Genomic DNA, 25,933 nt, shown 5'->3' with positions numbered 1-25,933 from the left:
TTCTTTTTCCTTACGAAACTGTCAAATTTATCCCGAACACCCTGTATATATATATGTGTGTGCATACTCTAGATGATGACCTTTAATGTGAAGCTCGAAACATTGAGTGATTATTTTGGTTTATATTAAACTGAAGTTTTACTATAACATGGTAGTTGTTTCCATAATTTTTAATAATGAATGTTAACATTGACTTTTATTTGATAGCTGTTATTTGGTCTTCTGATTGATCTCAACATTTTGTTCCATGTAAAATTATTCATCTGACTTCTTATTATTATTATTCCTGACACCTCCAAGGAGTCCAAAGGCTCATCGCTCAACCACTACACCAAACCTCTACTACGAATCATCTCCATCAACGCCATCTACCACCCACCTCCACCACCATATATAACATTTATTATAACAGTTTTACTCTTTTTTTTTTTTTATCTACTTCTGTATTTAATTTATTTTCACTGAAAACTGGGCATAAATATCTACAAAGTGTAATATGTTCTATTGGTTTGTCACTAAGAATATTGTTGATGTTTTTCTTTTTCTCTGCATATCTTCATTGTTTCTTTTATTGCTAATTCTCATACTAATTTCCCATAGATCAAGGGTGTTTGTGAAGTTGTTAGTTTGCAGATAGTAGAAGTGAAAGAATTGATTGTTTTGGCTGGTATGAATGATTTGAAAGATGAAAAGGTAATGAAAGAGTTGCTGATTGAAGCAAAAAAGTAAAGACTGTGAGTCTGCTGCCTTGTATGATAGGACTGAATTGAGAAAGGGTCATGATTCCAAATGAGTTGATGAGAAGAATGTGCATGCAGAATGGTGTACAGTTCATAATGCATGGAGTGAATTTGATGAACAAAAAGCTTGTTTATGCCTGATGGACTGCATTTGAATGGTTCTGGAGTTAGATAGTTGGGAAATTGCGTAGTGTTGTTCATGGAGAGGTTGGAAGTGCTTAATCAGGGAAACGAAGTATTGGGGGGGGGGGGATTCAGGCAAGTGTGAATTCACAGATTTCAAATCTGAATGAGTTGGTAACGACACTACAAAAAGGTAACTGTGGGTCCAAGGGGATTTTGAAATGCATGTACATGAATGCTAGAAGTATCAGAAATAAGAGAGAGGAGTTTTTGGCATTGGCCAGTTGAACTTGGCCAAAAATTATAGGCATTAGTGAGATTTGATTGACAGAAAATGATATAGTTACAAGAACTTTTACATTCTATCCCTATATTTTCAAGGAGGATAGAGGGAATAGGATAGGAATTGCTGATGATAGCAGAACAACTTCAACAAAATTAGACTATTTTAGGTCTAGGAGAGATTGTTTGTTTGAGACTATCTGGTGCAAGAAGAGTTCAATAAGGCAAAATGTATTGTTACTTGCTACTATAGACTGGGGGCGGGGGTCCACAGGAAGATGTGAATGCCATTCGTTGGCAGATTAGCACATTGTATGCAGGCTGAGCAATTATGAGAAACTTCAACTATAGAGACAGATTGCAGGAGGACAGGGTGAGACTCTTAGCAAGATGGAAGTGATATTTTTATAAAGTTGCTAAGGGATAATTACCTGAAACAGGATGTCATGAAAAGGACCAGGGTTTTAGAGTGCTGTATCTAGTAATGTAAAAGACATATCTATAACCAAGGTAGACACTCTGCTTCCAATTGAGGAAAATGACCATGTGGACTTGTTCTGGGAGGTTGCTAAATGTGTAATTCTCTGTTAAGAAAGGTTCTGTTGAACTATAAGTCTAGTAATTATAATGATTTTTAGTGGAACCTGTGGCATAGTAATTAAATAATAAAGTAACACATGAAAACCACAGTGATATCTTTAATTGGTAAAGGACAGATATTTCATACTAAAATTAATAGTACATCTTCAATGTCTGTAATAGGAATGGAATACAAGCAAAACGTTCGATGGATCACCTATTAAAATACAATTGTTGCCGCGTGCTAGGAAATATAGAAATAACAAATTTAATCTATTAAGATAAATGGTTTTTACGTAAGATAAGTCTCCCAGATCTTTGAGAGAGACATAGTCATTTCTATTTAAATTCGGTCGGTGTAAGATAGTTTCACAACTTTCTTTGAATAAGCATTCATATTTGAATCTGCATCTATGGAGGAGAACTGCTTTATCCCACTGGACACTATGAGTAGAGTTAATACTGTGCTGCACCAGACCAAACTTCAGAGGTTGGTTATAATCAATATAATATTGATGTTCTTTTATTCTTTTTTCCAAAGAACGGTCAGTTTGTCCAAAATAAGAGACATCACATTCGCAAGGTATTTGGTAAACACCAGCCGAAGATAGAGAAGACAGTTTATTCTTTGTAGAAGGTAATAAAGAAGAAATTTTGTTGATAGGAATATTTGTTGGAATCAGTTGATACTTTTTCAGAATTCTACCTATAGGTTCTGAGATTCCTGGAATGTACGGAATAGGAACTCTGTAGACTGTTGAAGAAACTGTAGGTGTTGGAATATAAGAGTTGAGTATCTGTTGGATTTGAATGGAGTTGTAATCATTTGATTCCATTAACTTTTTAATGATGGAAAGTTCTTGTTGTAAGATTATTGGGGAAGAGCAAACTTTATGTGCTCTATGAATTAGAGATTTAAGAATGCCAAATTTTTTTGAGACATGGTGCGCAGACTTTTTGTGAATGCATCTGCCAGTAAATGTCGGTTTTCGAAAGATACTTGTAGATAAGGTACCAGAAGACGTTCTAGTAAGGAGGATGTCCAAAAATGATAAAGTACCAGAGTTTTCTTTTTCCATAGTGAATTGGATGCATGGGTGAAGGTTATTGATCCATTGTAGAAAAGCAGTTCTCCTTCATAGATGCAGATTCAAATATCAACGCTTATTCAAAGAAAGTTGTGAAACTATCTTACACCAACCGAATTTAAATAGAAATGACTGTATGTCTCTCTCAAAGATCCGAGAGACTTTTATCTTATGTAAAAAACCATTTATTTTAATAGATTAAATTTGTTATTTCTATTATTTCCTAGCACGTGGTAACAATTGTATTTTAATAGGTGATCCACTGAATGTTTTGCTTGTTTTCCATTACTGTTACAGACACTGAAGATGTACTATTAATTTTAGTACGAAATATCTGTCCTTTACTAATTAAAGATATCACTGTGGTTTTTACGTGTTACTTTATTATTTAGTAATTATGATGGACTTAGGAGGCTGTTGAAAGTTTTTTCACTTGGTTATAAATTAAATTAAAGGTGCCAGGAAAGTATATTCTTGGTTTATCCTTATCCAAGTGTAAGCAAACAAAGTTTATGCATGAAATATTTTCACAACTAAGCTACTTGTATATAGAATCTAATGACTCCACATTAATTGCCCTAGTATCCCACAATGCAAAGCACACATCCTTTTGGATGTGTAAAAGTATTATGGGTCACCCAGAAGTGATACCAAGGTTGAAGTAATGCAGAAGTCTTTTTTTTTTTTTTTATATATATACAAGTAGCAAAACAGTGTCACACCTTATTATTAAAATACTCTGGATCACAGCTAGCTGTTGAAATTTTTTTTTCTGAGTCTATAATTTCTTGGCATCTTTAATTTATAGCAGTGTCATGGTTTGAGAAGCTACAAGAAGAGAATGTCAGTAATGTATGGAAAGCGGCCAAGGATTGTTTGAGTGAAGCAGTATCAGACTGCATATCTGTGGTCAGAAAGATAAACCAAGTGGGGATAAAGTGAATGGATATACAGATCTTGTATAGCGCGGTTTTGAACAATGCAGGTTTTGGTCTAATGCGGTTTTTATTATTACACTTTTTATTATTACACTTATCATTATTACACTAACATTGTCAACACTGACCGGCGACTCCTGAGTGCCGCAAGTGACAGTCGAGAGCCACGTTTATGCAGTAGTTATTCGATTGGCTCCAACATAGACACTTCTTTCCCCGTGACATTTTATTGTTTGTGTTAATATTAGTATTTAATATTTTTTTTATTATTTAAGTAGGAGTGAAAAGAGACAAAACAAAGAAGACACTGTTGGAATAACAAAAAAACGCAAGTGGTTGACATTAGAGAAGAAACTTGAAGTTATAAAATGTCGCTTCATTTGCTAAAATAGCACGTGAAAATTCAATGAATGAATCATTTGTACGAACAATTATTCAGAGCAAAGAAAACATTCAACAACATGGAATGAGCACCGCTTTTTTATATGTCAAAAGTGATCACGAGAAATCGATCTTCTACAATGGAAAATACGGAAAGCCTTCTAATGATCTGGATTGAAGATTGTAATCAGAAAAAGATTCCTTTGAGTCAAATGATAATCTAGGCAAAAGCAACGAGTCAATTTTGACAAAATAAAAGAAAATGAAAGCAAAAATGAAGGAGGTACAACCAGTGAAACTTTTATAGCAAGTTGTGGGTGGTTCTACAATTTCAAATAGCGTATGGGGCTCCATAACGCAAGTGCTGACACTAAAATTGCAGAATTATTTCCCAATGAATTGAAGGAGCTTATTGAGAAGGAAGGCTACATAGATGATCAAATTTTTAACACTGACGAGACTGGCTTGTTCTTGAAAAGAATGCCATCGCGCCCATTTCTAGCAGAGAAGGAAAAAACATAAGCTGGGTATAAAGTGTCAAAAGACTGACTGACACTTTTACTAGGAGGTAATGCATCAGGTGATTTAAAATTGAAGCCAATTTAAGTGTACAGAGCGGAAAACCCAAGAGCTCTTAAGGGTTTTACAAAGAACATTTACCTGTTCATTGCCGTTCGAATAAAAAAGCGTTCAATTTTCGAAGACTAGTTTAAAACTTGTTTTTGCCCTGAAGTTAAAAGCTATTGTAAAAAGAATGATATTCGTTTCAAAATTTTGCTTTTATTAGACAATGCAGGTCATCCAACTCTATTGACTGACTTAGATGAAAATGTCAAGATTCATTTTTTCCCTCCAAACACATCAATTCTGCAGCCAATGGATCAAGGCATTATCTCCACTTTCAAGGCTTACTATGTAAGATGAACTTTTGCTCAAGATATTAAAGCTGCAGCAGAAGAAGATTCTTGGGCTTTGAGTGAATTTTGGAAGAAATTTAACATAAAAGATGCCATTCAAAATATTTATGAATCTTGGCAAGAGGTGACTCAAAGCAACATGAGAGCTGCATGGCATATCCTGCCACATTGTTCAAAGGACTTTGTTGCCTTTGCAACACAGAAAGAGGAAATCTCAACAGAAATTGTGCAGATGGGCAAAGATCTTGGTTTTACAAGTTTAGATTGTAACAATGTGAATGAATGTATTGATTCTCATTCAAATGATCTGGATGATGAAACTCTTTTGGAGTTGGAACAACAACAAGCCTATGAAGCAGAAGAAGATGAAGATGACCCCACTGATGTCATGGTTGAAGAATTTTCCTTTGCTGACCTTTCAACTTTTCTGAGCAAATTCGACGAAGCTTCCGAATTTCTCATAAATGCCAACTCGAATTTGGAAAGAAGCATCAAAGTCTCAATAATTCCATCAAATGCTACAGAGATCTAGTACTTGAAGAGACAAATAAGACAAGGATGGTTCAACGAACACTAAAAGACTACTTTAGTAAAAAGTAAATTACAGTATGCTAAAATTGAAGCAATATTTGTTTTGTTTTCTACAACTTTTATATCAATTTAAAAGGATTTTATTTGTTATTTAGTTAATAAAAATAATTTTTATTTTCATTTTTAAAAATTTTTATTATCCTAATTTTTTGTAATAAACAAATTAAATTGAAAACCTTTATAAATAGACCTCGAACAACGTGGTTTTGAATAGCGTGACGCTTATTGGAACCAATTAACTGCGCTATACAAGGTATTCCTGTACATGTAAAGCAAAGGCCAAATCAGATTGACAGAAAAATAGCTAAACAGGCCAAAGTAAATCAAAAACAGTTATGCAACAAGTATGAGGAATTTTCTATGTTCATACCAAAGTTTTCCATGACTTTTGTTTAGCTAGTTTTACACAGTATTTAGCTTTCTTACGTATGTCTCTATATTCTCTAAGAGCACAAGCTGACTTATTTGCCAGGAACTTTTGATATGCTTTCTTCTTTTCCTTCACTGCCTCATTAACTTCCTCCATACGGAGTTTTGATTTTTCTATCCTTGCAGACAACCTCACTGCATGCATGCCTCTCTGGCTGAATTAATCAGTGTTTTCTTCAGGATTTGCAACTGAATCTCCCCAAGGTTCCTGTTCTCAAACTCCTTCATTTTTTCTTGAATAATGTTTGTATATTTTAGTCTACAGTTTATATCTGAGAGCTGCTCAACTTTTATTCCTTTTAAAACTTTCTTAAATGTTCTTCTTTTCAATATGAAATTCAGTTTTATCCTGCTCAAGACTAAATGGTGATCACTTCCAATTTCAAATCCTCTGGTGTCCTGCACCAACGGGAAAACATCACTATCAACAATAACATAGTCAACGATCCTTTTCTTGCCTCTTCTCTCCATGTGAATTTGTGCACAATTTTATGTTGGAACATTGTGTTAGTAATAACCAGTCTGTGTCCTGAGCAGAAATCCAACAGGTATTTGCCATTATTATTAGCTTTGCTCTTTTCTCCAATTTTTCCCAAAATATTTTTGTATGTCTGACAGTCATTTCCTACTCTGCTATTTAGATCCCCAACAAGGACCAACTTTTCCTTTTTCATTGTGTCAGTTGCTTTCTCTAAAACCCCCCAAAATTCCTCCACTTCTACCTTAATAGAACCTTCTGTGGGACCATAGGCACCAATAAGTCTCATTGTCCAGTTTCTCATTCTCATATTTGCCCACATCACTCTACTTGAGACTGCCTGCCATTGAAGATTAGCCTCGTATTTAGTGTTGAATACTATGGCTACTCCTTCTTTTCCTTGATTGTCATTGCCTGAATATAACATTTTGTATTTATTGCTCAGAAAGATCTCACCAGTTTTTCCCTTTTTTTGTTTCAGTCACCCCTATTATGTTGATGCGGTACTTATCTAATTCCTCAGCTAGCTCCATTTCTTTGCTATTCAGGCTTCTTATGTTTTTATAGTACCGATCTTGAACTCTGATGTTGAGTTGGGGTAAGTTTAGGATTTGTTCCTGTAGCTGACTTTTCGCTGTTTGCCCTGGTTCCCTGCTGAAAACAATGGGGGGGGGCGCTTGTTTAACCTGCCGATGCCCCAGCCGGCATGAAATTCTGTCATGTTGTACCATGATTTTATATTTTGGTTTAAGCCAATAAGAATACAATTTGGTTGGCTAAATCCCAAATTGCCAGTTCATCCTCGTTCGTTCAGTATCCAGGTAGATACCTAATAGGGTGCACCACGAGAAAGTGAGGATTGGACATTAGGTCAGAAGTCCTGGTCAGTTCTCCGCATTCCTTTGAAAGCTATGTGGAGGTCTCCTCTCAGTTATATAGCTTTGACCTTTAAGCAGCCCTGTGTGTGAAGTGAAAAAACTTTCGATATCTATTTCTAATCGAGAGTATTTTGCTAATAAGTTGTGACACGATTTGACTACTTGTACATTGGTAATATGACTTCTGCATTACTTCAACCTTGGTATCTCTTCAAGGGTCAAAGCTGTATAACTGAGAGGAGACCTCCACATAGCCTTTAAAGGAATGCGGAGAACCGACCAGGGCTTCTGACCTAATGTCCAATCCTCACCTTCTCATGGTGCACCCTGTTGGGTATCCATTTGGATATTGAACGAACGAGGATGGGCTGCAATTTGGGATTTAGCCAACAAAATTGTATTCTTATTGGTTAAACCAAAATAAAACATGATGATACAACATGACAAAATTTCATGCCGGCTGGGGTGTCGCCCGGTTAAACAAGGCCCCCGTTGTTTTCGCCAGGGAACCAGGGCGAACAGCGAAAAGTCAGCTACTGGAACAAATTTGAAAACAAACCCCAACTCAACATCACCAGAATTAAAGATCGGTACTATCAACATAAGAAGCCTGAATGGCAAAGAAATGGAGCTAGCTGAGGAATTAGATAAGTACCAGATCGACATAATAGGGGTGACTGAAACAAAAAAGACCAAAACTGGTGAGATCTTTCTGAGCAATAAATACAAAATGTTATATTCAGGCAATGACAATCAAGGAAAAGAAGGAGTAGCCATAGTATTCAACACAAAATACGAGGCTAATCTTCTTGAATGGCAGCCAGTCTCAAGTAGAGTAATGTGGGCAAATATGAGAATAGGGAACTGGACAATGAGACTTATTTGTGCCTATGGTCCAACAGAAGGTACTACTAAGGTAGAAGTGGAGGAATTTTTTGATGCTTTAGAGAAAGCAACTGACACAATGAAAAAGGAAAAGTTGGTTCTTGTTGGAGATCTAAATAGCAGAGTAGGAAATGATTGTGAGACATACAAAAGTATTTTGGGAAAATTTGGAGAAAAGAGCAAAGCTAATAATAATGGCAAATATCTGTTGGATTTCTGCTCAGGACATGGACTGGTTATTACTAACACCATGTTCCAACATAAAAATGTGCACAAATTCACATGGAGAGAAGAGGCTAGGAATAAGAAAAGGATCATTGACTATGTTATTGTTGATAGTGATGTTTTCTCCCTGGTGCAGGACACCAGAGTGTACAGAGGATTTGAAATTGGAAGTGATCACTATTTAGTCTTGAGCAGGATAAAATTGAATTTCATATTGAAAAGAATAACATGTAAGAAAGTTTTAAAGCGAATAAAAGTTGAGCAGCTCTCAGATGTGAACTGTAGACTAAAATACACAAAGATTATTGAAGAAAAAAATGAAAGAATTGGAGAACAGGAATCAAACCTTGGAGATTCAGTGGCAAACTCTGAAGAAAATATTGATTGATTCTGCCAGAGAGGCATGTGGTGAGGTTATCAGCAAGGATAAAAAAAATCAGAACTCCCTAGTGGACACAGGAAGTTAAAGAGGCAGTGAAGGAAAAGAAAAAAGCATATCAAAAGTTCCTGTCAAATAAGTCAGCTTGTGCTCTTAGAGAATACAGAGACAAATGCAATAATGCTAAACACTGTGTAAAACTAGCTAAAGAAAAGTCATGGGAGGAGTTTGGCAAGAATATAGAAAATAAATATCAAGAAGGTGGCAAAATATTCTGGAGGTTGTTGAAGAAGCTTAGGAATGGAGGAAAGAGTGCTGTAAAAGGAATTAGAGATGATAAAGGTGACATGAAAATGGGAGAAAAAGATATCCTTGAAGTATGGAGTAATTACTTTGAAAAACTGCTAAATGAAACAAGCAGTGATGACAGCACAGTGGTAAAAAACACTGACCAGGCATGCAGTCAGGAATACATACTTCTATTTGAAGTAGAAAAAGCCATCAAAGGCTTGAAATGTGGAAAGGCAGCAGGGGTAGATGATATTCGACCAGAAATGCTGAAGTATGGTGGTATAAGAGTCTTACAATGGCTGCACTGCATAGTTCAGAAAGCCTGGAAAAGAGGGACGAATTCCCGATGATTGGAGTAGAGCTCTCATAGTACCCATATATAATAAGGGAAATAAAACTGAATGTGAGAATTACAGAGGTATTTCCCTACTGAGTGTTCCTGGGAAGATTTATGCAAGTATACTTGAGAAACGGTTGAGAAGAATTGTGGAAGAAAAGCTTGGTGAAGAACAAGCTGGATTCAGGCCAAATAGAGGCTGTCAGGATCAGATCTTCACTTTACAACAAATAGTCGAGAAAGCATGGGAATATAACAGAGATCTGTATTTAAGTTTTGGTCGATTTGGAAAAGGCGTATGACAAGGTGCCAAGAGAGAAGCTATACAATACGCTACAGTTATATGGTGTCAACGGGGCATTATATCAAGCTATACTTAGTCTTTATTTGAGTTGTAAGTCAGCAGTTAGAATTGAAGGAAGTACAGGAAGATGGTTTAATGTTAAATGTGGTGTGAGACAAGGATGCACATTATCCCCTCTGTTATTCATTATCTATATGGATCACATTATGAAGGAAAGTGGTATTAAACATGATATCAAAATTACAGATGTTAATGTCAGCTGTTTGCTTTATGCGGATAATGTTATACTTCTAAATAAATCCGCTATAAGTCTGCAAGATTCTCTGACTAAATTGAATAGCTGTTGTAATAGATATGGTATGAAGGTCAGCAATAAAATGACAAAGACAATGAAAATAGGCAGAATCATTGAAAATGTCAACTGTGTTGTGAATGGAGAACCTGTGGAACAAGTGAAACATTTCAGCTACTTAGGCACAATTTTTACTGAAGATGGTAAATTAAATATAGAAATAGACAACAGAATCAGCAAAGCTGGTATGTTAGGAAGTCAGTTGAATAAATTCATATGGAATAAGAGAGAAATTAGTCGGAACACTAAATTAGCTGTATACAAGACAGTGTTCAAACCAGTTTTAACTTATGGATCTGAGAGCTGGGTCAGAAGTAAAACACTTGACCAAAGACTAGAAACTGCAGATATGAGAGTCCTGAGAAAGATTAGAGGCGTGAACAGATGGCATCAATGGCAATATCATATTAAAAACGAGGATATTAGGAAAGAACTTGACATTGTCAACATCCAGGAATGCGTTAGCAGAGCTAATCTCAGGTGTATGGTCACTTAAAACAGAATGGGTGAAGAAAGATTAGCAAAACAAGTGTTCTCTGCCAGGTTGGCAGGAAAACGACCCAGAGGAAGACCAAGATGTAGGTGGATTGATACGGTACAAAGTGCCTTAGACGATAGAAATATAAGATCTGATAATGTTGGAGTCTTTTCAAGTAACAGACTGATTTGGAGGAAAATTGTAGATAGGAAGTTAGTAATGATCTAATTTTTTTCATATAGTACTGTCATATCCTGTACACCGCTTGAGGGTACATGGCAGGAATTTGATGATGATGGTATCTATTCTGGGTCTGGCTCCCACTGATGGTAACTTGCTTCCAGGAGAGTACAGGAGTTCTGCTCGGTGACTGGTTTTTCACTGCTGAGTTTCCTTTCCTGAGTGATTAAGGTCAGGAGTTTGAGTTTAGAAGTGATCTTTAGGGTCACCATGAGATTTAGAAGATCTTGTAAATCACTAAGAATTTTTGGAGAGCTATCCCTGCACTTTAACATACATCAATAAAGGTCAGTCTGGGTAGTGGCCTTTCCCATAATGCAGAGCATCATATACATCTGAAAGGATGTCAGCTTTGTTTTATGGGATACTAAGGCAGTTGATGTGAAGTTGTTAGCCTCTATATACAAGTAGCTCAGTTGTGAAGATACTTCTTGTGCAAACATTGTTTGCTTACACTTGGATAAAGATTAAACCAATAATATAATTTCTTGTGATCTTTAATTTTAATGTTTTAACATTAATGCTCATTGACATAAAAACTCTCAGCATGCAATTGTAATTTATTTACTTTGCACTACTGAGAAGGTCATTAAAAATGTCTCGATAAGTGGATATACTAAAAAAAAAAGTTTTTTTTTATTTCAAAAGGCTGTCTATGTTGAATGGATGAACATAACAGAAAGGGACCAGTTTTGTTTTATAGCCACTTATCAAGAACATTTCTCATAAAAATTTCAAATTTTTGTTTGTTCCCTTGCATGACCTCTTTGAACTTCAAAGTTGCATTTTAAGTTTTTTCCAAAATTTTGAGGGGCACATTTATACACACACTGCTTGGGAAGAAGTCAACAGACACCATAGTGTGAGGAACAAACAGCTATGGCACCCACCTTAATAGGATGCAGGTTCTCTTTTTTCTGTGATGACCGCAGCAATTTTATGGGGGCATTTCAATACTGATCAATGGAAATTTTGAACCATTCTTCCTGTAGGCATGTAATGAGACCCTGGACTGTTGTGGGGTGGACATTTCTTAATCTCAACCGATGCTTCAGTTCATCCCACAGATGTTCAATAGAGTTTGAGGTCAAGGCTCTGTGGAGGCCAATCAAGTGTTATTGAAGTTCATGTTCACAAACTGTGCAGTTACAGCAACAGCCTTATGACGCAGTGCATTGTCTTGCTGAAAGTGATAGTGGTCATTTCCTTAGAAATCCTACAAAGTAGAAGCATCAATGTTTAGATACCTCTCAGAGTTCATTATTCGTGGCACCACAAACAGAGAACTGAGGCCAAACCAGGAAAATCAGGATCATACTATCACACCACCACCACTACCACCACCTCAGAATTTCATAGTTGGGGTGACGCATTCTGGTACGAGATGTTCACTAGGCATCAACTGCCCATTGCCATTTGGATCTTTTAATGGCTGTTGTAATGTCCCTCACCCTAGTCTGAGTGCTGATCTAAGTATTGTGTTTTCTATCTTTCATCTTTAGTTTATAGTATAACTATAAACTAAAGATGCCAAGAAATTATATTCTTGGTTTAATCCTTTATCAAGGTGTAAACAAACAAACTTGCAACTGAACTATTTTCAGGACTGGGCAACTTGTGTAAAGAAACTAATGATTCACATCACTTGCCTTGGTATCCCATAATGCAAAACACATCCTTATGTATAATGCTATGCATTATGGGAAGGGGGTCCTACCTAGACTGGTTTCAACCTTTATTGAGGTCTCATCAGTGGGAGCTAGACCCAGAGGTGATGTAGTAAGTTGAAGTAATGCAGAAGTCATATTTCCATATATGAGTAGCCAAAAGGTGTCACCCCATGTTATTAAAATACGCTGGATTAGAGATAGTTGTTGGAAGTTTTTCCACTTGGCTATGCTATAAATTAAAGATGCCAAGAAACTATATTCTTGGTTTAATCCTTCATCCAAGTGTAAGCAAACAAAGTTTGCACCTGAACTATTTTCAGGGCTGGGCAATTCATATAAAGAAGCTATTAACTTCACGTCACTTGCTTTCCCATAATAATGCATAGCATTATGGGAAGTAAGGATATGTGCTTTGCATTATGGGATACTAAAGCAAGTGATGTGAAGTCATTAGCTTCTTTATAAGAGTTGCCCCAGTCCTGAAAATAGTTCAGGTGCAAACTTTGTTTGTTTACACTTTGATAAAGGATTAAACCAAGATTATAATTTCTTGGCATCTTTACTTTATAATGCTTTGTTCATGTACATAAACATGTACGTTCACATATATAAAACACACATAAAATCAGGCTTGTGGATTCAACCTAGGGCTTGCTGGGTAGAGTACAAAATATGGGGGCCTTGAAACCAAAATCAGGTGGTATCATCTTTAAAAAAAAATGTCTGAAAATGAAATAAGAAATCAAAAAAGAAAAGTACAGACCTTGAGCATTAAAAGTATGGAAATTGGGTAATTGATAATTAGTTCTGATTAACATTAGAACCTCTGAAATTGTGAAAATCCTGAATTGGACTTGATGAATAAAAATGTCTGCCATAATTAATATAATGCCATGAAAAATCAACAAACAAACTTTTTTGTATTTTAGGATAGGTTGATAAAATAACTTGCTTTCATCAAAATGAAAAGTTATTTCACTTGGAATGACTCAAAAGAAAGATTAATATCAGTTCTTGCTTCATTTGTAGCACACATATTGGCATACTTCAGGTTTTTGTGTGGATTACATAAAAAAAGGGAAAAATGTTGAGTGTGTGTGTGTGTGTGTGTGTGTGTGGTTAACTGTTGTCTAAGGCCACATAACTGTCAAAAAATCCCATCCACACCATGTAAAGAATGATCACAATATGTTAATAGAAATTCAACATTACATGCTACTCCTTTGGTTCTCTACAAATTTGCTATACAAAGTGTAGTTTCATAATTCATCATCATCCTCAAATTCCTGATATGGACCCTCAAGGGGCATACAGGATATGATAGTACTACATGAAAACTTTACATTATTACTAACTTCCTATCTACAATTTTCCTCCAAATCAATCTGTTACCTGTCAAGATTACAACATTATCAGATCTTATATTTCTGTCTTCTAAGGCACTTTTTACCATATCAATCCACCTATATCTTGGTTTCCTCTGGATCTTTTTCCTGTCAACCTGGCAGAGAACACTTGTTTTGTTAATCTTTCCTTTCTCATTCTGTTTCAGTGACCATACCACCTGAGATTAGCTCTGCTAACATATTCCTGGATGCTAACAATGTTAATTTCTTTCCTAATATCCTCATTTTTAATATTATTTTGCCACTGATACTATCTGTTCACACCTCTAATCTTTCTCAGGATTCTAATATCTGTGGTCTCTAGTCAAGTGTTTTATTTCTAACCCAGCTCTCAGATCCATAAGTTAAAATTAGTTTGGAAACTGTGTTGTATACAGCTAATTTAGTGTTTTGACTAATTTCTCTCTTATTCCATATAAATTTATTCAGTTGACTTCCTACCATACCAGCTTTATTGATTCTGTTGTCTATTTCTATATTTAATTTACTATTTTCACTAAAAATATGCCTAAGTAGCTGAAATGTTTTACTTGTTCTATTATTATTAATATGTATAAGGTGCCTCCATGAAGGCAAAAGACTCATCACGGGACACCCAACATTGACATACTAACCATTATTCACACAATACCTGTTCCCCTTAAACTCATTCACAGATGAAGCAGTCACAACCACCTCTGGCAATGCATTCCATTTACAACCCTCCAAGCAAAAAATCTAGTTCTAATACCCTTGTTAACCACACTCTTACATAGTCTCCAGGGTTATCAGTATCAGTCCTATAAAACCCTTTTAATAATTTATATGCCTCTATCATATCTCCTCTCCTACGTCCATCAACTAGTTTTTGAAGCCCACAGAACTTCAATCTATTTTTGTAGGAGACATCCCACAGGCCTGCAACAATTTTCGTAGCCTTACTCTGAATCCTCTCTACCATTTCCACATCACCAAGAAATCCAGGTGACCAGATCCATGCACAGTAGTCCAAATGAGGTCTTATTAATGCCTTATAAAGTGGGACAATTACTTCGTTATCCCCTGCTTGTCGGTGTGTTCTTCAATAACCATGTAATCTGATGCGAAGTTTTGGCAACCTTTGCAACATGCCCTCAAAACTTAAGTTCTCTGTCCACAATAACTCCCACGTCCCTATCCTCATCAACTTCTTGCAGTTCAGTTCCATTAATGTAGTAAACAGCATGTGATCTCATCATTCCGAAGTGCATCACCTTACACTTATAGGTTGTCCATTCACAATGCAGTTGATATTTTCAATGTTTCTGCCTATTTGCCTTGTTATTACTGACCTTCATACCAAATCTATTACAACAGTTATTCAATTTAGTCAGGGGAATCTTGCAGACTTGTAGCAGATTTATTTAGAAGTATAACATCATCTGCATAGAGTAAAGAGCTGAGATTAACACTCCAATTTTGATATCAGTTTTAATACCACTTTCCTTCATAATGTGATCCATATAGATAATGAATAACAGAGGGGATAATGTACATTCTTGTCTGACAAGAAATTTAACATTAAACCATCTTCCTATACTTTTTCAATTCTAACTGCTGACTTACAACTCAAATAAAGACTAAATATTGCTTGATATAATGCTCCATTGACACTATACAACTGTAGCGTATTGAATAGCTTCTCTCTTGGCACCTTGTCATATGCCTTTTCCAAATCGACAAAACTTAAATACAGATCTTAGTTATATTACTATGATTTCTCAGCTATTTTTCGTAAAGTGAAAATCTGATCCTGATGGCCTCTGTTTGGCTGGAATCCAGCTTGTTTTTCACCAAGCTTCCTTCCACAATCCTTTTTAACTGTTTCTCAAGTATACTTGCATAAATCTTACCAGCACAGTAGGGAAATACCTCTTTAATTCTCACATTCTGTTTTATTTCCTTTTTTTATATGGGCACTATCAGAGCTCTACTTCAATCATCTGGAATTTTCCCTCTGCCCAAGCTTTCTGAACTATTCAGTGCAGCCACTGTAAAAACTTTCCATACATAAGTATTTCTGGTCGAATATCATCTACTCAACTGCCTTTCCACATTTCAGGCTTTTGATGGCTTTTTCTACTTCAAGTGTGGACATGTACAGGAATACTACTGAGCTGTCACTGATTGTTTCGTTTAGCAATTTTTCTGAGTGATTACTCTATACATTGAGGATATCTTTTTCACCAGTTTTCATGTTACCTTTATCATCTCTAATTCCTTTTACAGCACTCTTTCCTCCATTTTTGAGGTTTTTCAACAGCCTCCAGAATATTTTGCCACCTTATATTTATTTTCTATGCTCTTGCCAAAGTCCTCTCATGACTTTTGTTTAGCCAGTTTTACACAGTGTTTAGCTGTCTTACATTTGTCTCTGTATTCTCTAAGAGCACAAGCTGACTTATTTGCCACGAACTTTTATATGCTTTCTTCTTTTCCTTCACTGCCTCTTTAACTTCCTGTGCCCACCAGGGAGTTTTGATTTTTCTATCCTTGCAGACAACCTCACCACATGCATGCCTCTCTGGCTGAATCAATTAATGTTTTCTTCAGGATTTGCCACTGAATCTCCAAGGTTCCTGTTCTCAAACTCTAATTTTTTCTTGAATAATGTTTGTGTCTACAGTTTATATCTGAGAGCTGCTCAACTTTTATTCCTTTTAAAATGTTCTTATATGTTATTCTTTTTAATATGAAATTCAGTTTTATCCTGCTCAAGACTAAATGGTGATCACTTCCAATTTCAAATCCTCTGTACATTCTAGTGTCCTGCACCAGTGAGAAAACATCACCATCAACAATAACAAACTTAATGAGATTTTTCTTATTCCTTGCCTCTTTTCTCCATGTGAATTTGTGCACATTTTTATGTTGGAACATTGTGTTAGCAATAACCAGTCCATGGCCTGAGCAGAAATCCAACAAGTATTTGTCATTATTATTAGCTTTGCTTTTTTCTCAAAATTTTCCCAAAATATTTTTGTATGTCTTACAATCATTTCCTACTCTGCTATTTAGATCCTCAACAAGAACTGACATTTCCTTTTTCATTGTATCAGTTGCTTTCTCTAAACCTCAAAAAATTCCTCTGGTTCTACTAGTAGAACCTTCTGTGGGACAACAGGCACAAATAAGTGTCATTGTCCAGTTTCCCATTCTGATATTTGCCCACATCACTCTACTTGAGACTGCCTGCCATTGAAGAAGATTAGCCTCGTATTTAGTGTTGAATACTATGGCTACTCCTTCTTTTCCTTGATTGTCATTGCCTGAATATAACATTTTGTATTTATTGCTCGGAAAAATCTCACTAGATTTTGTCTTTTTTTTGTTTCAGTCACCTCTATTATGTTGATCTGGTACCTATCCAATTCCTCAGCTAGCTCCATTTCTTTGCCATTCAGACTTATTATGTTGATGGTACTGATCTTGAACTCTGGTGATGTTGAGTTGGGATGTGTTTCATGATTTGTTCCACATATAGCTGACTTTTCGCTGTTTGCTGTGGTTCACTGGCAAAAACAATGGGGTCCTTGTTTAGCTGGGTGACTTCCTAACCTTCATAGAATTCTGTCATGTTGTACAATGATTTTATGTTTTGGTTTAAGCCAATAAGAATACAATTTGGTTGGCTAAATTCCAAATTGCCAGCCCATCCTTGTTCGTTCAGTATCCAGGTAGATACCTAACAAGGTGCTCCACAAGATGGGGAGATTGGACATTAGGTCAGAAGCCCTAGTTGGTCTCTGCATTCTAATAAAGGCTATGTGGGGGTATACTCTCAGTTTCAGTTTTTACTCTTAAGCACACCAGTTTCATAATTATATATAGTAATATATTTAGTTATATATAGTTTCCTAATTATATATAGTAATATATTTAGTTATATCTAGTTTCATAATTTTATATAGTAATACCGTTATCTTTATGAAGATGATATTTCCAAAATCGTACTAAATAATTAAAAAATCAGATTTATAATACTATTAGTATTGCATAGTAAGAATTTTTATGGCTGAGCCTATTTTTGTTTAAGAGTGCCCCTTTTATAATGTCATTGGCTTTTTACTCAAATTTTAAAGCATTACTGATGTTTTATATAGACAGATATATGAACAATACATAGGAGGAATAATTCGGACATACCTTTGTAGGATGATGCTGGCTAACTTCTTATTCAGCGGCATCCTGGCATGTGGCGATATGCATTTATCTGCTGTTAAAGGAAGAAAGTATGATTGAAAAAAGGGGGTTGGAAATGTGGGGTTAGAGTGATGTGGGAGAATTATTGGTGAGGCAAGAGGTATGTGAACTTTTTGAAAAACCTGGGTTTTTTAATTATTAAAAGTGGCCAAAGAATACTTTGGGAGGGAGATGAAAAATAGAAATTTTTGGGGAATGAGAAGGATATGTTGGGATAAGATGAGAGGTGTGGGAGTAATGGAGTGTGAGCCATTGCGATAGTGCATCGTCTTCAGAGCTCGTGGGGAAAGAGGACGCTATGTCATGCCAGTTTGGTGTTTACTTCATCCCAAAGTATTCTCTGCTCACTTTTAATAATTAAAAAAACCTGGGTTTTTCCAGAAGTTCACATTCCTCTCCTCACCAATAATTCTCCCACATTTCCACCCCCCCATTTCAATCACACTGCCTTCCTTTAACAGCAGATGAATGTATATCACCATATGCCAGGATGCTGCTGAATAAGAAGACTGCCAGCAACATCCTACAAAGGTTTGTCTGAATTATTCTTCTTATGTATTCTTCATATATCTGTCTTATAAAACATCAGTAAAGCCCTAAAATTTGAGTAAAAAGCCAATGGCATTATAAAAGGGACACTACTTAAACAAAAATAGGCTAAATAGCCATAAAAATATTTACTTAGAGGAGTAACATGGGAATCTTCTCAGAAATAATGCATATAGTAAGAACTTTTTAAATCAATATTAATTTATTCCTTTATTTAGGTTATTGCGCTTGAAGAGAGATCAGCCATTAACTTTGCAAGTAAAAGAACCATCTCAGGCTTTCTTGGAGGAGGCTATCAGTGATCAGGCTGAACAGAGGCTACCACCTGAAGTTATGTACATGCTGAAAAGTATAAGGTAATATGTTTGATACCATTGTGTAACAGCAAAGTATAGTGAAAACAGATTCTGCTGCTGTATGTCCAACCTGTAAGGTTAAATCTTATGTGATGTGCATGTCATTAAATGCTATGTATATACAATATATTTAATGTATAGGATTTTTAATTTTTTTTAAATTCATAGGCTTTTGTTTTATGTTTATTCCTGCTATTTATATTCCTATGTGACATCTATTAGTTCTTCACCATCACAGTCAAATTCCTGATATGTACCCTCAAGAGGTGTATAGTACATAATAATAGTATTACTACATGAAAAATTTACATTATTATTAATTTTACAAATTTCCTCCAAATTAGTCTTATCTATCAAAACTCCAGTATTGTCTGATCTTATAGCAGAACCAAAGGTCATCCCTGGAAGCTGTATAAGAAGGGTGTGATCAGAAAAGGGAGAAGCAGGTTTTTTGCATTCATAAGGGAGATGATAGAACTCAAGCATCCAATTATAGGGCTAGCTGTGTGCCAGGTGTTGTCGTTAAGTTGTTGGAGAAGCTGGCGAGAACTAGGATCCAGAATTGGTTTGACAACAATGGTGTTATCTTTGATGGACAGCATGGATTTGCCTAAAGGGAGTTTGTTTTAGTAATCTGCTTAATTATTACCATAAAGTGAAAGCTTCTTTGAACAGAGGAGAGGGATACACTGTGGTATACTTAGATTTCTCAAAGGCTTTTGATAGATTACCACATGATAAGTTGATAGCCAAACTAGAGCAGATGGGGGTTGGATATTAGATTAGTGCATTGGATCGGAGACTGGTTATCTGATAGGTATCAGCAAGTTGTGCATGGGGGAGCAATATCCAGGAAGAAGAAAGTCGCTAGTGGTGTGTCTCAGGGTCCTGTTTTAGGGCCATTGCTGTTTAACTTGTATGCTAATGATATTGGCGAAGATTTGGATGGGGATATTCAGTTGTTTGCAGATGATGCAAAGTTGGGATGAACTATGAAGAATAGAGAAGATGATGTGGCCTTACAAGAAGACTTGAATAAATTGAGTGATTGGGCACAGAAATAAGGATGTGAGTTCAATGTTGCAAAATGTAAGGTTTTAAAATTTGGGAAACCAAGATGGGATGTAGAATTTATGCTTGGTGGGGATATATTATTAGAGGTGGAGGAAATAAGAGATCTTGAGGTGATAGTGGATAATGGTCTGAAATTTAGGGGATTCAACAACTTAACGACAACACATTGCCAAAATTGTGAGGACAACACAAGGGATTCTGGGAATGATGTGGAGGACACTGACTTGTAGAAGTAAGGAGATTCTTGTTCCATTGTATAAGGCCACACATGATCTACTGTGCACAGATTTGGTCACCTGGTTTTCAAAATGACGAAGAGATGTTGGAAAGTCAGAAGCAACTGATTAAGGTAGTTTCTGATCTCTGAATTTCTGATCTCACAGTCTAGTGGATAGGAGGAAGAGGGAGTTATATGATAGAGACTTACAAGTTAGTAAGAGGTTGTTATAGGATCAATGTTGGAGAGGTTTTACAGCAAACAGTGGGAGAACTAGAGGTAATCCCTGGAAGCTGTATAAGGGGTGTGTGAGCAGGGGACTGAGAAGCAGGTTTTTGGCATGCAGAGTTGTAAATGATTGGAATGCGACCTGAGAGTGTGGTGTCTGCAGAGAATTTCAGTGTGTTTAAGGCATGTATGATGAGCTGTGTATATGACAAAAGGACCTCTTAGATGAATCTTTGACTCCATGGGGTCTTGGGATAATAATAATAATATTTGTCTTCTAACTTAACCCATCCACCTGGATGATTGTTGTCTTCTGGGTCTTTTTTCATATCATGTTTGCATCAAACACCTGTTTTACTAACCTTTCCTCTCCCATTCTGTCCCCATACTACCTTAGATTAACTTTTCTCACACATTCCTTTCTAATATCTTCATTTTTGCATATATTTTTGCATTTATCCCATTTGTTCATACCCCAACTTTATTTTTAGAAATTTATGTTCTGTGCTGTGATCATTGATCAACTGTCCTTAAGAAAATGGTTCTCTTTTTTATATGAATATTTTCATATTGATGGCGGATTGATTCAGTTGTGTGAAAATGAGAAGTGTCAGGTGCTAAATGGAGCAAAAATTGGATGTAACCAGAGAGGGATCTTATATGATTGGTATGACCATTTAAAAAATGCATATATGAGACTGTTAGAGGCCTTCCAAGGGCCTCTAACAGTCTCATATGCTAAGAGGCAAAGAAATATACAATGGATAATTCAGCAAGTGAAGGAGAAAACGGAAGAAAAGAAGCAAACCTAAGCTAAGGCAACTTGTGAATGCCAGTGAGTGTATTTCCGTAAGCTTTCTGGTCAACTTATTTTTATGAAACTTTCAGAGTTTCTACATTCAGCTTTGAAATAATGATGAATCTAATATCCATTTTATTTATATAATTTTGCATTGCTGAACTGAATGAAACCTTTTGGCTCTTTATTTTAGAAATTACTTTTACACACCAACTGAGAGTTCACTTACAAAAAATACACTTCTCTGACATTTCAAGTTCCTTAGTACTGAATGAGAGTTTTTGCTCTCTTAAGGTTTCTACCTGGCCTCTGAGGAGAACACCAACAGTTCGAAAAAGCTGTCAAGTCAGTGAAGCCTTATCAAAATGGACTAATAGAAGATGAGTATATAGACGCTTGTGCAGCTTTTGTTTTCTAAGTAGTTCATGCTAAGGCAACTCGTGAATGCCAGTGAGTGTATTCTCTTAAGCTCTCTGGTCAACTTATTTTTATGAAATTTTCATGGTTTCTACATTTAGCTTTGAAATAATGGTGGATCTAATATCCACTTATATAATTTTGCATTGCCGAACTGAAACCTTTTGGCGCTTTATCTTAATAAATATAAGAGATGGTTAAGCGGTAATCAGGACAGAGAGTACAGCAATATTAAGAGACAAGTGAAAAGAATGGTAATTAAGGCTAAAGAAGAAATGTGGGAAAGAAAGCAGTGAAATTGAATACCAAATGGGATATACAGCAATCCCTTAGTTAATGCGCCTAATGCGTTCTTTAAAACAGGTGCATTAATCGAATATAATAACCTATGGGAAAAGGTATAATTCGTTCCTCAAATTTCTTTTTTGACCCTTAATTTTTTTATAAAAGAATTAGGGTATAACTCAGGGCCTAGTTAAAGGAAAACCACGAAGTTGAAAGACAATAAAACATATTCAGAATATAAATTTATTATTCCAATTCTTAACAAAGAATTGAGCTAACGTACTTTGGTGGCATTCTGTTTCTTTTTTTCATGCAACTGACTATGGGCTTATTTTACTCTTCTACTCTTCTCCAAATTTTACTGTTTCTTTCTTCATCAGGGTCAGCCTCTAAGCATTGCTGCTTAAAAACTTCGATTGTATGAAAAATATTTTCAAATTGTTTCTATGAAATCTCTTTGAGCTTGTCAGTGATTAAATTTTCTTTATATTCTTCAGGATCTTCCCACTGTACATCTAAGTTTAGCAGGTCGGAATCACTTGGTTTCTCAGAATGAGAATTAATTAACTTAGATTCATTTGGAAAGCCTCTAAAATCATTTGCATAATGTGGAAGAATGTGCTTCCAAGCATATTGCTAGCAGCAATGTCATTCGATTTTGTGACTCTACCAGGCTGAGATTTCTCTGATTTGACCAGAAAAGTCTTGGAAGGCATTCGCTTCCAAAAAAGGCTGGTTTCATTGACATTAAATATTTGTTGGCCACAATAGCTCCCTTCTTCCACAATTTTCTTTAAAATCTCTCGATAATTTGTGGCCAACTCCTTATGTACTTGCACTTCCCCACTCTGCACTTACAGCTTTGCCTGTGATTAGAACATTATGTAGGCTATTTCTCCTTTTGAAACGCTGAAACCACCCAGTACTTGCGTGGAATTCTTCTTGTTTTCTGTCATTGATAGCCCTTTTTTTTCAAGGTTGCAAAGAGACTTAATGCTTTTGATTTAATAAAGTCAGTGCTTAGCAGGATCTGTTTATGGTTACAATCTTTGATTCATGTAGAAAGAAGTCTCTCTAATTCAATCATTATAATACTCTGATTTCGAGTGGTCTGCATGCATGATGAACTTGAAGCAGCCTTATCTTTCTCTTTATATTCAGCAGCTTTGCTTAAAATTGCTCTTATAGTCGATTCATTTTTGTGTTCTTGTCCTATCTTTGCTCTGGACTCGCCTTGTTTATTTTTCTTTATTATTTCAAGTTTTTCTTCCAATGAGATTACTTTTCGAATCATTTTCACATTTCCACTGTTTTGCTTACTAATTCTTTTACTCATGATTAAAGTTTGGGAAAATACATTAAAATAAAAAAGTAAGGAAAACAATTGCAAAGGAGGCATTACACAGCAAAATGTTAGGTAATTAGTAGACAACATAAATTTTGGCAGTAAATTTGGAACATAATGTACCTGGAAACTAACTAAATTATTTCATCCTGGTGAGTGATTTTTTAAAATAGTTAGTCATAAAAAATGTATAGATAGAAAATTTTTAATATCTGTAATATTTATTTTTAAAATGCATATAGGCGCAATAATTGAATTTGGGTATAAAAAAAAACGATGCACTAATCAGAGGGATTGCTGTAATCGCTCTACTGAGGCCTAGCAATTTTGCAACATGCACGAGCTCCTTATACATCTCGAGCAGGACTTAATATCATTTCCCTTCAAGATTTCGAGAGATACTATGAAACTTTATTATATGAAGATAGGGTTAGAATATCAAGGAGATGATAGGCTGTTGAGAGAATGAACATGTGAAGTGACATATGGAGGTGAGCCAAGCTGTTCAAGCATCAAAAAAATGGAACGGCAGCCAGCCTTAGTGGAATGCTAATAGATGTTCAAGTATGGCAGTAGTAAAGTTCTACAGCTCCTAACAGTGATATTCAAAAAAGTGATTGTAGATGAGGATATTACTTATGAGTGGAACTTGCCATATAAATCATCCATAAGAAAGATCCCAAAAATTATAGAGGAATAAGTGTCATCTGTTTGGTTAGCAGGATATTTACTTGAATCATGAGGGACAGAATTGAATTTAAAATCTCACATAATATCAGAGGAACAATCTGATTTCAGAATACGAAGATTTTGCATGGATAATATATTCTTTTTTATGACAAATATCCCTCAAAAATTTTTGCATCAAATTATTAAAAAAACATCCTTGTTGATAAAAGTGTTTGTGGTGTTGTTAATACCGTGAAAAATAAGTCATGAATAACCATCAACACCTAAGCTTATCTGTTAGATCCCTCAAAAATGGTTGCTTAGAATAAATAAAGAACTCCATTTTAATTTTTCTAGATCTAGAGAAGGCTTATGATACTGTCCCAAGGAAGACAATGTGGCAGGTATTGAAGATAGAAGAAATAGATGAAGGAACAATAGAAATGGTGCAGAGGATGTACCAAGGATCTAGTTCTGCTATAAAGATTGGTAACAAACTTTTAGAGGAATTTGCTACCTAGCAAGGGGCTCAAGCAGGAATGTTGTATGTCACTGATCTTGTTTAAGTCCAGTTTGATACAGCCTTGAAGGATTGGAACAGACGATGCCATGGAATGGGTTTACTCATACGAGACAGTACATTCTGTTCTTTTTGCTGATGACTGGGTTATTCTCACATAGGATGTAGAATACCAGATGAGGAAATTGTTGGATACATATAAACATTGGGGACCTGGAAGTTGTTAAAAACCAAGTACCTAGTAGCTGGAGGTGATAGCACAAAAGATCTTGAGTTAGAGATGGGGGACTGTAAAATCTGTGGATGCCTTCAAATATCTTGACTCCATAATGCACAAGTCCGGCCAGTGGGTTGTGGGCATTGTTTTGAACAGGAGAGACACGAGAAGCTGTTTGAACCATGAATGATATTTATCGAGTTATAAGGTCTTAAGGAAAACTAAGAAGATGCTGTATCATGTGATTATAGAGAGCATAATGATCTATGAATGTAAGTGTTTGACACTCCCGATAGCCAGAAGTTGTGGAAATGGATTACTTTGGACAAAGTATGAGATCTACCTGTGTAAATTGTCTAGAAATGCATATAATCGAACAGAGATGAAAGCTGAACAGCCTGTTATGGAGAAGATAGAGGCATGTGCTAAGAAGTCATATGGACAAGTCTAGAGAATAACAGAAGAATGATAGCCTTTGAGAATTATGAACTGGTCACCCCCAGAAGGAGAAAAAGAGGAAGACCAAGGGCTACATGGAAAGTGATGGAGAATAGAGGCTTACTGGATGACTGGAGAAATCATACAGAGTGGAATGTGAACAAGCAGCTGCTGACTACTGGAGGAGCCTGAAAGAAGAAACAGAACAAGGAATATGTAGAATGCTTTAGAATTTTTTTTCAAGAATTGTGTGTAGCAGTCAGTTATATTTACCACACATCTGGAGCATTACCATATGTGGTCCTTTAAATTCTTTTTTGCCTGCATTTAGTTTTTGTAAGTGATCTATTAAGAATTATATAATCCTTCTCCAGTCATGCCATCTACTGGACTACATCCTCACAAATGTTTGCATCTAGAAATATTTATTTTTGAAATCCACAAATCCAATAATAATTACCTGTTCTACATGGTTTGCATCAGGGTTTGTATCTAACATGATCTAACATAACTGAGTAATATTTAACATTTCTTACATTATTCAAAATGATTTCATTGCATCTGCTATAATAATTTGGTTTTGCATTTCATTATTTTCATTACTGAC

General features: G+C 35.7%; 1 protein-coding gene across 2 annotated transcripts in view; it reads left to right on the top strand.

Moving 5' to 3' along the window:
• sws (patatin like phospholipase domain containing sws) overlaps window positions 1–25,933 on the top strand; it is a 945,916-nt gene that overhangs the window by 129,977 nt on the left and 790,006 nt on the right. For both annotated transcript variants that reach the window (XM_090396526.1, XM_090396525.1), the window contains exon 5: window positions 18,980–19,117. In XM_090396526.1, coding sequence (XP_090252652.1) covers window positions 18,980–19,117 — 138 coding nt within the window. The remainder of the gene's footprint in view (window positions 1–18,979; window positions 19,118–25,933) is intronic.

The sequence above is a fragment of the Typopeltis vanoorti genome, chromosome 8, assembly GCF_054136105.1.
Source record: "Typopeltis vanoorti isolate ZY-2024b chromosome 8, IOZ_Tvanoo_1.0, whole genome shotgun sequence".
NCBI classification, from domain to species: Eukaryota; Metazoa; Arthropoda; class Arachnida; order Uropygi; family Thelyphonidae; genus Typopeltis; species Typopeltis vanoorti.
Note: the sequence above shows the minus strand (reverse complement) of the source record. Positions and strands in the feature narration are given on the sequence as shown.